Below are 16,829 nucleotides of genomic sequence, written 5' to 3' on the forward strand. Positions count from 1 at the left end.
CTAATAAATCACACAGTCATAAAAATAAAACATGTATTCAATCATTGTGTAAACTTTATGTTTACCTCTGACAGTTCGCTTAAGCATTATTAGTGCATGTAGTTTCATTATAGAAAGTAAACTTTGGCAGCTAGCTCTTCCCACACAGGATGAAAAAAAACAAAAGGAACCACAAAAAACTGCACAAACCCTCCTAAAAGAAGTCCTGGAAGACACCCACAGCAACATGGCAGTACTGTAAGTCCTGCATGGATAAGTTCCAATAAAACTAATTGATATAAGGCCATTTTGAAATTATATGGACTGGCTGATATCCGCATGGCTAATATCAAGGTAAACAGCACAACCAAACAAAAAAATCTGCTAAACAAGTTTCAAATTATAAAAAAACAAACTATAAGTTTTAAATGATAAAAGAAGCTATTTTGTGTCTAATGTAATAACATTTAGGCAATATAAGTGTGAAAAATCTCTTGTGGTCACTGCTTATATCACCCTGCTTACAAGATTCACTAATTATTAGGGGAGACCGGGATTGGTTGTCACAATTTTTACTCATGCATGAATTGCTCATCTTCAAAAAAATATTTCAGCAGTAATTCCTACATAAAATGAAAACTTGAGGTCTTGGCTTTAAATGTGTATACTTTTTACTTTCAGAATGTATTGTAACAGGAAGTAATTAACCAACAAAGACACTCTGACACAATGTGACAACCAACCCCATCACGGGGTTGGTTGTCACGGGGTATGGGGTTGGTTGTCCCTATAGTGATTCAATAGGATTTCAGTGATAAATTGGGATCTGAAAAGATAATGTGTCATTTTTTTGTTTTTTAAGCTAGAAACTGCAAATAAGTTTTAATATGAATACCACCCCTATGATAGTTGTCATCAATGCCCCTTATGTTTAAACAATGGGATTAAAGTGGGTGATCAGTTACTTGAATTGTCTACTGTGTTGAGAAATAAAATGAAATATTTTTTAGTGTTAAAACCTCTTTATTTAATGCTTTATTTATTTTATTTTAACAGCAAACAAAAACAAACAAACAGACCAACTTAAAAGGTCTTAAAAGGTCTACATGTCCAATACTCACATGTAACAACCAACCCCTTAAGCTATGTGACAACCATCCCCAACTGACTTCTTGACAAACATGCTAAGCTAGCTGCCAGACGGCTTTTACTTGATAGCTAAAAGATGACTCAAAATAAAGCTACTACTTTTGGCTTTTTAATGAGTGTTTTGTTTTTGAATGACTAATATCCTACAAGATCTCAACACAAAAACAACACCAACATGAAAATGTACTCTGACCCATGAAAATAAAAAATTGTCTCCTAACCTCAATGTTTTGTGTCTGCTCAGCAAAATTACAAGTGCAAACGAGTAAGCAATTAAAGGCTAACAAATTGATATCAAAATTGTACCACAGCGCCATGTAGTATGTCTGGAATAAGCAGTGGGACAACCAACCCGTGAGACAACCAGCCCCGGTCTCCCCTATAATAATTTATGCAAACTGTCACCCGCTGGTCCAAAACTAAAACTCACCTATAAACCTGATGATTCTTCGGATGAGAGGGTTTAGATAACAGCATTCTCCCGTCACGATAGTTTTCTCCTGGGCAATGAGAGCTTCTCTAGTGGACTTCATGATGTACATGGATACCTCTCCAACAAAAATCTACAAACAGAACGCAAAATAGAAATAAGATATGATGAGAATACAGAACACAGAAATTCTGCAGCACAGTGATAATATGTCAGACCACTGCCTTGTCTCTTGTATGGTACGTCTAGCTGAGGCCACTTAATCTACTTCACCTTACTTAGACCTTACTTAGAACCGTCTCAAATGCAAGCAGTACCAAATAAAGCCCGATTTATAGTCGTGCCTAAGTTCTACGCCGTAGATAAGGCGTAGGCTATTCATAGCTCTGCGTAGCCTGACGTGCACCTTGCAAAAAGTTTAACAGCGCGTCAGATCTACGCTGACCGCAAGCGCTGTGATTGGTCCACCAGAACCCCTCCCGTCAGGTAAAAAAACTGCGTCATAGATATTTCCGTTTGCGACGGTGAAAACAAAGACGAGCAAACTTGAGGAGTGATTTAACTCAAACTGCAACAAAAGTCGCTGTTTATTTACTTCCATAATTGCTGGTCTTCTGAAATCATACACAACAAGTTGCTGTTTCTTCTTCGTTTGTGGGTTAACATGCCAAGCTGCTTCTTCATTGACGGTCACGCTGCTACTGTGGTTACATGCGTGGATACTGCCTACCAGCGGTCTGCGCGTGTGTTTGCACGTCGACGTGGATGACAACGCACAAGTATAAATGAAAACCGACGCGGAACCTACGTCGTCGCGGCTATAACGAGCCCTTAACTTAGAAGACTACTAGCTGTGACGAACAATTGTCTAATACTCCAGATATTTCGTTTAAAAGTGCTAATAATAAAACTCTGCATCATGGTAAAACAATTAAACTCATTAATAAATGATGAAGCTTTCACAGGATCATATATCCTACTGTACACTACAGCACAGTAGTAATGATCTCAAGATTATTAATACATTGTTATCCTTAGAGCGTGTCCCACAAACTTTCATATTTTGGCAGTTGCAGTATCCAACTCCTTACCAAAAAATACAACTTGATCTAAAAGAATTGAAGACCTTGTTTAAATATACCATTTCGGTCTGAAATACTACAGGATACTAAAGGATAACCACTGTATTCATGTAAACAGAGAAATGTTAAATAAATTACCCTTCTACTGTGATGGACCACAGGGGTGAGTGATTGGCCCTCTGTTTTTTCTTGTATATTCTTCGTTTAAGAGCCATTATCAGGAAACATGGAATTACTTTCCATTTATATGATGGTGATGGCTTTATATTTTCTCAAAATCAGAGGATATCTACTGATTTATGACAAACTTTATTTTCGATTTTAGGACTAGAAGAGTACTATTTTCTTTTTGCTGAATTCTGATAAATCAGAGAATCTAAATGATAACCTACTGTAAATATTGTATATTAGAGCATAACCTGCATGAGTTCTCCAGTAGGGATGGGCACGAGTACTCGATTGCTTGAGTACTCGAACGTGGCATTGACAATGATTGTGTTTTTTGTGTGGTTATGGTGGCATTTGGATGTCTGGTTAGCATTAAAAGCACATGAGGTAGTAAAGACTGGGTGCTGTGTTTGACGTCGTGATGAGATGCGCAGACCTGCATATTACATCAGTACCATTCTGCTTCCTAAACGCTCATGCGCCGCAGCAACTCAGCTTATCCTCGCAACGTTTTGAAGCAGAACACACCTTACATCACTGAGGCACTATGGTTTAAAAGGATGCTGTGATTTTTTGATTCACTTTGCTAAGATGAAAATACAAGTCAGGTTTAAAATGTATGCAAGTTCAACGTTACAAGTTCAATGGGTTATCATCTCAAGAGATACCAGAGAGCCATACGGACAGAGTGAGAGGATGACACTAAAATGATAGCAAAATATTTAAAGCTTAATGTAATAAAGCTAGTGCTTTGACTGGACATGTTTTAAAGCACGCTGTTATGATGCACATCCACAACGGGGTTAAACTTCCTGTACAGTACATAACTTAGTTTAAGTCTTGCATTTTGTGCAGATAGATGCACATTGTATAATACATTTATGTTTTATCAAGGTCTAATATTTTGTAGTGTTTGTCATATATAGAAAGTTTGTGTTTATTAACCCTTTAGTTTTACTTCATCACGCAGCTATTCTTGTTAGAGGTTTCTGTAATAAACATTTAATTTATTAATAATCTAGCATGTGTTATTTCTGTCGTAGTTTCTTCAAAATTAAGTTTTAATGTTTTTAATAAAAATATTTCCATTTTCACCATGATGTGTACACCCCACCCCTTTGATTGCCCTGACCCTAATTAATCGAGTACTCGTTTTTCAGACATATAGATTAAGTGAAATGAATAAATGATATACAGTGCCCTCCACAATTATTGGCACCCGTTTAATATGTGGTCGTGGACTTCTAAAAATTCTCCTTTTTTTTTAAACAACATACAACCCAAATGCAAAAAAAGACAAAAATCCAACCCCCGATCCAAGCACACCACCCCGGTGGCAAAGAATCCACACGTTTAAAAAAAAAAAAAACTTGAAATCATGCGTTCCAAACTTATTGGCACCCTGATATGAATACTTTGTACAACCCCCTTTTGCCAACACGACAGCACTTAATCTCCTCCTATAACATTTCACAAGATTGGAGAACACAGAGGGGCCCTCGGGTTTTTATTTAAAATGGCCTGGTAGTTCAAAGCATTCATAATGCCATGCACCCTAACAAGGTTCTGATGACCTTTGGAAGAGAAACAGGCCCACAGCATCACAGTTAAGGCGAGTGGCTATTTTCTTGTAGCCATTGCCTGACTTATGAAGGTCCACACACATCTGCCTTACTTGAATGGTGTGTTCTATTGTCTTTGCCATGATGACAAATGGGTAAGAGAATTAGACCTCTGTCACATCATATTTATAGTCCAGGGAAACAGGAAGTCATGAATTACTAATTAAAACTTCATAGATACCCTGACCAACTTTAGCAACTACAGAAACATACATTTAAAACTTTTTTATTATTATTATTCATAGGAATTGTTAGGGATGCCAATAATTGTGGAACGCCTGATTTCAAGTTTTTTTTCTAAACGTGTAAGTTCTTTACCACCAAAGTAATGTACTTAAATCAAAGGTTGGATTTTTGTCTTTTTTGCATTTGGGTTCTATGTTGTTTAAATAAAAAGGAGAATTTTTAGAAGTCCAAGACCACATATTAAACAGGGGTGCTAATAATTGTTGAGGGCACTGTACATGCATCTATCCCTTTTCTCCAGACAGTTGTTCTGTCACATGTGAACCTAGGTATTGGGTGTTCATTTTGTCAGCTAAATTTAGTCTTAGTCCTGTGTCAAATGTCCTTGTTAGTATTAGTCAATCTAAGTAGTCAATCTTAGCTTACTTTTTAGTAAGTATTTGGTTGACATTCTTAAATATTTTTTATTTTATTTTTTATTTTTTTAAATAAAAATATGAAAATGTATATACACACACACACACACACACAAATATTTCTTAAATATATACATGGATATGTGTGTATTTATATATACATAATTATTATATAGAACACACACACACACACACACACACACAAACATGATTAGGGCTGCACGATTAATCGCATCACGTCAGTAAAGGCGGTTCCTTAAGGAGGGAAGAAGGGAAAAAATAAAGATCGCCAAGACTTCCAAAAAATAAATCTATTTATAAGATGTATACAGAAAGCAGCTGTCGTTCCCCCTTAAAATAGTCATTTAACATTTAGCACATTTCTGTTTAGACACAGCTTAGCCCTTCCGCAACTTTTTAAACCCGGAAGTATTCCCCTATGGCAAGCAGCTGCATGTCCGTGTCTGTTTTAAAGATCGCTCTGAATGGGATCTCTATGAAAAGTCCATCACAAAAAGGGAATTATCTCTGCTTTTTGCTCAAAATGTGGTGTTTTTGCAGAAACCTACCCATGTTCAAAAGCTGATTACAAAAGAACTACTGAAGGTAGGATAAAACAATTTTTTTGTTTGAAAGCAGAGGGTCTGTTCTTTCATTTGATATATGTACTCATGCATGAATTTGTATGTATGTATGTTTATATATTTAAAGAAGAACATTTTCTGGAAGGCATTAAACTATTGAGAAAATCATGAAAAACACTGGCGCTGGCTGGCAACTTTTTTTTTTAAATGCTGACAGTGAAAGAGTTAAGTAAACATAATGTAATAATTTACTTTCATTTTATACCTATACTTATAATTTAATAACTTACATCTTCAATTCTCAATGTTCAATTTTAATATCCCTTTTTTTGTGATTATGATTGCCTGTTCATCTATAATGCTGTCTTGAAATTATAACAAAATGTAAAAAAATACTAGAAGCATCCTTATAATGTTACTGTATGGTCTCTTCTAAAAAAAAGTAATGTTAATGAGTTGTTTCAGAACATTCAAGTCTAAACAGATGAAGTAAAACTCTTTAATAAACGATTTTATTCATGCTTCTACTTCTTCTTCAGATATGGAAGAAATTCAATCTCATTTGTCTTAAGTGGTGGATGCTTTATGATCCATGCGCTTATTAAAAGGACACGGGTCACATTACACACTGAAACGCCGCACTACAGTCTAAATTTAATTTCCCATTTGTGATTTTCCCTTTGCTCTTCATGGAATTATGGAGGTAACGTAAAACAAGCCAACTAAAAACAGAATTACAACTTCCTTGAGAAACTTTGTTTGAATGTGTAGTCATCCTTAAATAGCCTGCATGAGAACGCGAGCGCACTAAAGAGTTCTTTATTTACATATATTTAAAGTTACTGTTAGTTTAAATGTACTTACATTAAATAACTATACAATCAACTCAAATTTCTGCAGGGGGGGTAATATTTAATCAATTTTTATTACAAACACGGTGACATGAGCAGCGCTGGAGACTACAGCCCATTCACACAATTAGTTTGTTTCATTCATGCGTAAGGCCGGAGGGCGCTAATGTCAGAAAAGTCTCATTATGACAGTCATAGTTGAAGATGTCAGAGGTCAGGTTTCAGACGTGTCCATGAACAGTCATGTGCAGATTGCTGTTTTGTTCAATAACAGGCATGGAGACAATAAACATGATTAAGATTATGGTTTATCTGTGTTTTTCACACTATGTCTGGTATTTTCATTACAATACTGTATATTAATAAGCCTATGTTAAAAGAAAGGACGGAATGAAACACTAAATAGAATGTGTGAGTAATTAATAAAAATAATAATAAAAATAATAGAATAAACATTTAAACAGCCATATCCCGAATTAAAAGTTGTTAATGACTCATCCAGATGCTTATTTAATGATTCCGTTTGACACATAGAACAATAGGACAATAAACTTAAAGGATGCTTGTGAGATATAAATAAACAAACATTAGCTTATCATTTTTGCTGTTTTCTCTAAATAAATGTACATGACATGGGTTTAAAAAACATTTCACAGTTTTAGAGGTATCATCTTCAGATTTAAAACAGAACATGGTCAGACCTGTGGCTTAATCTATCTGCAGTGTTTTGTGGAATTAATAAAAATGTATAATTTAAGCTCTTTATAACAACTTTTTTCATTATGGCAGTAACTCATTTTGACTTCTTCTTAAACTTCCAAGTGTCTGCTTTCAAATGAGACCAAACTTATGCTTTTAGTGCAAAGACTTCATAAACTGTATCTATTTTAGTTCGGCTATGGCATTTTTTTGGAGGGGGTTAAAAAAACGGGATTCATGTTAACAGGTTAAAAAAGATGAATTTGAAGCATTGTGAAGCAGCTGCACGTCTTATTTGTTGTAAAGGTTGATGTTGTAGTGCTCTCTAGTGTTCATGTCTAACACTCACAAGACTAAAAATAAACAAGAAATATTACTAAAATCCATAACCTGTTCATTATTTTAAAGGGAGGGGGGGTCAATGGTATTTCAAGCATTCTGACTTATTAACACAGTTATAGAGTTGTTTCCTCATGCTAAACAGCAGTTGGACGTGTTACAGAGTATTTCTGTGCCGAATGCACTTCGCCAGGGTTCGTACAAGTTTCGGAAAGTTTTTTTCGATTACAGGTCCAACTGACGTTTCAGGGGTTTTCGATACGTATCAATTCTTTATATGGACACATCCCCCGGAAAACCCCGCCCACCCGTCAATCAGCGGGAGACGCTGGAGCTTGCAAACATCTTATCACGCCACTCAGCTTTGTTTAATTTCAAAAGATAACAAATGGCACGAAAGATGAAGTGTGTCTTTGGATGTAAGGAGAAGAAAGCCAGCCTCATGAAAACAATGGATATAGTTTATTATCCGGGGTAGCAGTGGAGTTTTGCGTGTGTGTTTGATGCGGTGGATTTTCCCAACCGGGTCATGACGAGTTGCACGCGGTAAGTAAGACTTCTGTCTTATGTTGGAAATAGTCGCGTGCATATTATATAAATGACACGAACATGTAGTGAATCATAAGTTAAAATTGTTGTATAGTGTTGCATGACTCGTACTCGCTCCTCCCGCGGTATAACTGCTCCTTCTTCATTTTTTCGTACGTTATCGGAAAGATTCGGTAAAGGTAATCTTTCTTTTATAAATCTGATTAAACTCAAGACTTTTCGGAGATATAAAGGATGTCATACTACTCTATAGGTACTCCAGATTAACATCAGAAATGCAGAAACAGCGTGTGTCACGTGAGCTTTAAATAACCAGTTTAAACTTATAAATCATTTACCACTAAAAGTCTTAGCTGCAAGTTCCACTCATACTTAAGTTAAAGGAGTCATATTTACACTTTTATAACATTTACCCTCTAAACTCCATTAACAATGCTTGAAGTTAATTAAACATCCTATGTAGAGGTCGACCGATATGGCTTTTTCTCTGGCCGACGCCGATATTTAGAAATCAGGGCAGCCGATGGCCGATATGTTTGGCAGATTTTCTATATGTACATAATAATCAAAATGTTCTCATCAATAGCAGATATTTTAAATGTAAAAATGTCACTATTTAAGTCAAAGTATTTAAAAAAAATGATGACTGGTCTTTCTGAAGAGTTTTACAAGCTCCTCTGCACCATGCATTTATCAGACACAGATATTACCTGACACTCTGCTGTCATCATCTTTGATCAGTTTTTTACCATGGCTTTTATTGCTTTGTAGGATAAAATCCTTATTTGGTAGACCTGTTAAACTATTTATTCATCATAAAGTTAACATAGTAAATGTCTGTTTTTTAGTTGAGACTGTTATTTAGGGCAAATCTTTCTAAACACATTTACATTCTCAATTCTGAGGCGCTATAAGTGACTGATTGTGCTGACAGTGACGTCTTGTGAGTTTAGTGTTGGGACAGATCTGTTGTTTCAACCGTTCATTCAAATGAATCCGTTCAAAGGAGTCAGTTCGCGAATCGGACGCATTGTGTTGTAATCCAGGCTGAGCAGCCCAAAACTGTTAACAAAGTGTTACTGTAACAACACGTAAAACATTTCCTCTGTGGATATGATTTGGTCTTCTGACCTTTCGCCATCGAGTCAGTTTTGTTTTGAGTAATAAAAGCAGGGAGACCGTTTAAAGACAGAAAGCATGCGCACGCGGCTCTTCTCTCTCTGTCACGCAAAGAAAGATAATCATCACTCATTAATCACATGAAATGAGCCTAATCTTTGCACGGACAGTGACCCGCCAGACATAAGCCCGTCGCGCTGTTGTACTGGCTGCTTAATTCGCGTGATCTCGCCATCGTTACCTAAAGGTGTTTGTGAACAAGGCACGGCTGCACACACACGGGAGCGATCTGCTTGCAGCAAGAGGCAGCGTCACGAGTTCTACAACAACACTTAGGTGGCCGCAAATGCGCCTGCCAATTAATCGGCCTAATTTTGCAGCAAAATCGGCCAAAGCCGATTTTTAAAAATATGCCAAAAATCAGCCAATTAATTGGCCGGCCGATAAATCGGTCGACCTCTAATCCTATGCTATTGTTTTTAAAGACTTCTTTATCTAAACAACCTATAACTGACTAAACTTTTTACAACTGAAAATAGTCAGTTCATATAGTTTACACACGTTACACGTTTTGATGTGTAAATGTATGTGAAAGTATTATATTAATCAACACATGATTTTCATGTTAACACCAATAAATTTCTCATCATGCTGTTTTATTAATTTGGATACATCTTTTATTTTATTTCCGTTTGACAGACCCTGTAAGGTATTCTAAAAGCAGGGTTAACTTACTGTGACATTAACCTTAAGCAAAGCAATCATTACTGGTACCAGAAATGTGGTTTGGATGTAATTCTGTTTTTCCCTCCTTGGAATAAGACTTTTTATATGCCGGTGGTGAACATCATAGAAAGACATTTTCAGCAAAGCGAACAAAACTTCAGTCAAATTTTAATGCCCCCAATGAGAATTGTAAACCAATGATTCTGCTTCAATTTGAGACACGTTTTTCGTACTTAAAAACATACTTTCAGATTTCTGCTGAGCTGTTGTATATAGGCAATGTTACACTTACGATAGCTGTGGGTGCGGCTGCCACCACGCAGTAGAGAATGAGAGGAGGGATAAAGCTGCTCTCTTCCACCCCAGGGTAGGGCTTCATCAGGTCAGCATCATTACAGAAGAAACCTTGAATGTGGATTCCAAACGTGTCTGTGCATTCAAAATAGTATGCCAGCAGCACCGTCCCAGCCATGATGACCAACTGGAGAAAGAGAGAGAGCAAAATAAACTTTCTATAATATATATATTGTAACATCTGTCTGGACGTCAACTGGAGGTTTCTTCAGTCTGGGTCGTTAACGGTTTCATGCTGTGACCGTAGATTGAGTTTTGTCACCAGGTCTGCTCGGACGCTTTCATCAGAAGATCCTAATATCCTGATAACACACATTTCCAGACCTATCGACTCTCTCTGGCTGTCTTTATTGCACCAATCTAAGCAAATTAACACCTCAAAGCAATCTTAAAGTACAACTATTGACCAATCAGAATCAAGGACTGGAACTGTTTTATAAAATAGAAACAAACCATATTGTCACACAGCCATACTATATTAAGACAGTACATTGCCACTATTATGCTGTTGTTGTACATGCATAATTGTTTTGTTAAAGTAGATTTAGTTTTTATATGAATATAATAATAATAATAATATGAATATGAATATAATAAAAATAATATAATATTATTTTAAGGTATTTGCAGTGTAATAGATTTTCATTTTACTGTGAATTTACCTGAACCTGTGCTTTCAGTTTATAAAGATGACTGATCATGGTGAATGGCACAAAGACTCTCTATTCTGGTGGGGATAGAGGTTGTGCTACTTTATAATTCAGAGGTTTGTTGCCTTTCTCGTGTATCGTCATTGTCACGAGTTTGAGTAACGCAGGTTTATTTTCTGCATAGCTTCATATCAGACTCAGGAGAAAACATGCATTGAGTCTCTTTGGGGCAACTTTTTGAGAGGCGGATTTCAACCTGACTATGAATCTTGCACAAAGCACCATCACGGCGCGCGTTTCATACATTTTTAAATGCGAGCGATAGTTTTGTCAAAGTTTATAATGCAGACGCGGTCTGACGTCATTTGCCTTTTGAGTTAGCGCTTTAAATCTGAACCGCGTGAAACAGCTGTCCAAGTTCAGAAATATAACTTAGATGAGACAATGTCGCACTGATCCTAAAATAACTTTCTGAAAGAAAGACACACATGCCTATAAGATTTACCTGTTTTATGATGCCTTTTCTGTCGCTACTGCTGCTTCCTGAGTGTACATTTATAGTCTTCAGATATTTTATTTTGGGCCGCTTATTAAACTGAACGCGCGCCTTCGCGGCCACGCACGTGCACAACTTAAAGGGGACATGTAACGTTTTTTTGTACATATATTTTATGTTTTAGCAAAAAATTGCTTGTGGTCAAACATCATTTAATTAGTACTCTCATTTTTTGTTTGTTTGTTTCATTTTGTAAAGCGTCTTTGCGTCCTTTGAAAAGCGCTATATAAGACTTATGTATTATTATTATTATTATCATTTGGTGGACCCCCTGCAGTTCATGGTTTAAATTGTATATATTATATATCCTTGTATTGCATGTTTGTATCTGTAATGAACCACTTTCTTGTAACACTATAGGGATGCTTTGTTTATCTTAGTATGTCTCATAATTCACATTACTATTTGATGTGTGTTTAAGTAATATCTTGTCTACACTCTAAATAATTCCCTTTTCCTTTCCTGATCAATGATGTGCATCATCTTATTCTAACTGATATCAAACTCATTTAAGATTAATCCAAGTTATTATTGAAACATCTCTGCATTAGACAAACCATGTAGATTAAGTTCTGGGAGAACAAAGACTTGTCTTCCCGCTCGATCAACACCCATTCGGATTGGTCATCTGAACTTCAAAGGGGTTGGTCTAAGCTCAGGTTAAGAGGCCTGCTCACAGCTCACAGTTGGCTTACAGTTCTCAGCTCAGCTTCCGGCTGTGGGACCCCTATCCCTCTAGTTTCGGGTACCCTGCCACTTGGACTTAAACTTCAACTCCTACGGACACATCCAAGGACTCCGTCACGTGACCAGAATCTCAGGAACTCTCTTCCTCGCATACGCGCCCATACAGCCGGACGTACACACGTGCCTCACAAAAGCCAACGCAAGTATTGCTTGTTCATTCGCTGTAAAAAGTTATTGCCCATTTTAATTAAGGTGATTCTTAGAGTTCTGATGGTTTGTGCAGAAGTCTATAGTGATATTGCCCTTCTTTTACTCTCTCTCTCTCTCTCTCTCTCTCTCTCTCTCTCTCACTCTCTTAATTTCCCACTCTTTCTCTTTCATATAGGTTTCTCGTTTGTTGTTTGTATGTATAGTTAGTCTTGTGTGTTTTTGTAGTGTAACATAGTTTAATAAACCGGTTTTGCATTTTACAACTGAATTGTTTCAGTGTTCAATGCTCATGAAATCAATGTCAATTAATCTGCCTTTAAGATCTTAAAGCTACATGCTTAAAAATACTTTATAGCAGTAAGAATGTTATTTTCTAAAGGTCACGGAATTAACTTCTTAAATGTACAATTATGAGTATTTGCTGGACAAATACATTAATTCATTGTTATTATTATTCTGCTAAATCAGTTTAAAATCTTAATAATTAGCATAATTAATTACGGATAATTGTACTTATTATTCCAGTTGAGCAAAATCTGGGGAAATTCCCTTAAATTCCCGTAGTGTTTCGGTCGGAGGTTTATAGTGTTAGAAATGACGCCGTTCTCCTCCTATATATATATATGCATATCTGATGTTAATCTGGAGTACCTATAGAGTAGTACTACATCCTTCATATCTCAGAAGAGTCTTTAGTTGTATCAGATAAAAAAAAAAGATTAGCTTTACCGATTTTTTCCGATAACGTAAAAAAAAATTCGGAAGGAGTTGTCACGGGCTACGGGAGGAACCCTGCCGAACCCTTACTCTGTAACACGTTCAACTGCTTTTTTGACAAATTGCTTACAGTATGTTTAGCATGAGGAAACCAACTCTTAAACTGTGTTAATAATTTACAATCCATGAAATACCGTTAACCCCCCTTTAATGGGAAAAATTGTTTATCACTGACTCCAAACTAGCATTTGAAACTTTCATGTTCTCATGCGAAACCTTCATGTGCAGATTTTTTGTTTCACGTGCGCACGCGAAATGCAACTTTATTAAATTTTTTCTCCATGTCTCCTTAGGGGCTCCGTAGGTTTGTAACAACATGAGGGTGAGTAAATGATGACAGAATTTTTGTTTTTTTGTGAACTATACCTTTAAAGCCTTGTTTGGTACCCTATAACAACATAGCAGTTGGTTAAAGACCCTTTTACAGTTGGTAAATATTGTGACGTATTTGTGTGGGTGGGGCTTAGCTGGAGGCAGAAAGAGCCAAGGAGGCAATGTTGCTAGCACGTTTTTGGAGGGATTTATAAAACATGGATGCAGAAGAAGGTTAGGAACTGTCCGAATATGTAAAGTCACTAATTCTGCAGGACTGTGACAGCTATTTTTGTAAATTAACTCTCGCGATTTTAACCAGGTTTTGGATATTTCCTAGACAACATATTAATTACTTTTGGGTGGTTATCACTGGGCTAACTATGATTAGCAATGTGGATTATTTTAAGAGACCATTCAAAGGATGGCACATCTTTCGCAGTATGTTTGTTTAACATTTAAGCTAAACAATAGCGCTGAAGGTTGGCGACTTTTCACCTATAAAACAGAAACTTTGATTAGTACTGATTTGTACTAGATAAAACCAACACAACAGTACATATGCATAAATGATTTTAATTGATATGAAGTGTGCACTGCAAACACAAGCATTATTTATGATCATCTCCATCCAGTCTGTACAGCGTTTTGTATTCAACCACAATTGTCCTCTTGATTTCTATGAAGGAATGTCTGCCGGGATCCGGTAAAACTTTAGTTTTGAACCAAAAGTGCTGTTCCTTCTATTTTGGCAGCCAAAAACACAACAAGATGACATTTTAAAGTCAAAACCTCAAACTTGTTGCACGTCTGCTATGAGTTCCTACTTATGTTTTGCCTCCAGCTAGAGCGGTGACGTCACAGTGACGTAGGCGATTAAGGGGTCTATAGGGTGAGCAGTTCTGTCCATCTGTTTGCATTAGGCCCACTTACACTATTACACTTCAAGCTATTTTTCCTCTCATAAACAGTCCTTATGCTACTCAGGGTTACATAAAGGGCTTCTCATGAAACATGCCAGAAAGTGTCTTTGTAGAACGGCCACAGGCACAATTTGTCTACTGTATTATGTAACATTTATTTAACTCTTCACAGCATATACTTTATTACAGGCCAGTTAAAGAAGCTTTAAGTGATTTTTTGGAGTGTCTATACTACCTGAAAAATACTACTTGAAATATGTGCCAAAGCATACATGAATGGAAAGCCAGAAATTAAGCTCTGTTTTTTGCACAGGGCTACTAAAGGGTTAATGGTGCCACATGGTGTTCAACAGTAAAAATGACAAATTTTACCTCTTTGCAAAAGAAAAAAACACAAAGGATCAAGAATGTATGATAATAAAATGTCAAATGGGGCAAAAAAAGCCACAAACAACCAATTAGGGAGAAAAAAATAAAAACTGATGCTGCACAAGAACTAAAAATGCATCAAAGCCAATATTTTTACCAATCTATGACAAGTCCACGATTGTGAAAAAGGTTTAAAAAAATCCAGTCTACAATCACTTTTTGTATTGAAAATCAATTTGTGTTTTTTTCCCAAATCAGTGACATCACTTATGAACTTGGCAATTAAAAAGTTAAAATCATGGAACTTTTGTAAACATTTGGTAGTTTTGATCAGTACTGAGTGTGATTAACAGATTTAAGAAAAAACAATAGAAAAAATATGAATCTGATAGATTCTTACAGCCGTTTAATTCAGTGGCGTTCAGTGGCCTACACGAACAACCCGAAAGGGTAGTTAATTGGAACAACCCACAAGGGTTAAGAAACAGTACAGTTTTTATTAGGTTTAATTTTTGGTCAGATATATATTTCTAATCTAAGTTTAGAAATGTCTGTCTTTCCCCATTTAAGCAGAAAAGACTTTAGTTTTGCATGACAGAAATAACTGCTGGGAGGCGTTGCAAACATGGCCACTGAGTGGCACGACTTTCCTAAAGAGACTTTTTTATATACAGTACAGTATCTCTGGCTATATGTCAACAATGTAATTTTACTGGGTGGTAATATGGTAACACTTTACGATAAGGTTCTTTTGGTAACATTAGTTAACTACATTTGTTAACATGAACTGCACTTATACAGAATTTATTAATCTTTGTTTATGTTAATTTCAACAATTACTAATGCTTTATTAAAATCTTGTTCACGTTAGTTAATGCACTGTGAACTAACATGAACAAACAATATAATGATTCTAACTAACATTAACAAAGATTAATAAACACTGTAACAAATGTATTGCTCATGGTTTGTTCATGTTCGTTAATACGTTAATGAATGTTAACTAATGAACCTTATTGTAAAGTGTTACCAATTAATTTTTTGTTGTGGATGGTTATCATATTTCTTTTTGGTCTCCTTGCAACTATCGTATGAGACATTATGTGATCATGATATGACTGAAAATATCTGTGTATTATAATATTTCTGGTGTTTAAATGCTGTCTTTTAAAATATTTAAACTGTCAACACGTTAGTTTTGCATTTACAAAATGTTCTGTGGTATTCAATGGTATGTTGTAATATTATGTATTAATTCTAAAACACTTCTATAAACACTAGACCACAGCACCCTATAAATTTAACTATTCCCTACTACAGCAGCAGTCACATCAGGACAGATGCATTAATATCACACCAGGTTGAATGGCTGCTCTTACACAGTTTTTACAATCTGAAACAGCCCATAAGACCCAGCAGCAATGTACGGAGTCAGCAACTCATTAGTACTTCATGAGTCAACGTGTCACGACTCCTCATGCTTGACTCATACTGTAATATAAGGTCAGTTTATACTGTAGAGCCAGCAGGAGAGCATGTCTACTCCCATTAAAGCCACTATTACTGATTTAGCACTTCAAGTCATCCATTTCAATACTTGATTTCAGAAAAGAAGCTGAAAACTACAGCTGAGCTCATAAGTTTACAGACTTCTTGCAGAATCTGCACAATGTTAGTATTTAACAAATCAGATAGCTATCCGATCAGAGAAAACACATGAAGTGACCAGGTGTATAAAGGCCCTTAGATGTCATGTTGAGCACAGAAGTTGTCGTGAACCTGTCTTTATAACAGGGAGACTTGAGTAAATCTGTTTTACTAAACAGACAGACTGTGTCTTACAAAAGTGTTTAAGGATTTTAGAACCACCTTGGAGTTAATTTTTTTTAAAACACTGTGCATTGCCATTGTAAACACAACTTTACATTTAATATATAATCTAGACACATATAAAAACATACTCTTGAAACAAAATGTTGTGATGGTCCACTAAAAATGTATTAGGGCAACTAAAACTGTAAAAAAAAGCGTTTGAAGTGTTGATTGATCCACTATATAATTGAGTTCAGAAAAATATTTTTGTCATGAAACA

At 36.0% G+C, this 16,829-nt stretch overlaps 1 protein-coding gene across 3 annotated transcripts in view; it reads right to left on the minus strand.

The window, feature by feature from the left end:
* The window catches only part of plppr1 (phospholipid phosphatase related 1), a 78,017-nt gene that overhangs the window by 12,521 nt on the left and 48,667 nt on the right, over window positions 1-16,829 (minus strand). For all 3 annotated transcript variants that reach the window (XM_055209220.2, XM_073873982.1, XM_055209218.2), the window contains 2 exons: window positions 10,192-10,380; window positions 1,559-1,691 (listed from right to left, as the gene is read on the minus strand). In XM_055209220.2, coding sequence (XP_055065195.1) covers window positions 1,559-1,691; window positions 10,192-10,380 — 322 coding nt within the window. The remainder of the gene's footprint in view (window positions 1-1,558; window positions 1,692-10,191; window positions 10,381-16,829) is intronic.

Source organism: Misgurnus anguillicaudatus, chromosome 12, assembly GCF_027580225.2.
Source record: "Misgurnus anguillicaudatus chromosome 12, ASM2758022v2, whole genome shotgun sequence".
NCBI lineage: Eukaryota > Metazoa > Chordata > Actinopteri > Cypriniformes > Cobitidae > Misgurnus > Misgurnus anguillicaudatus.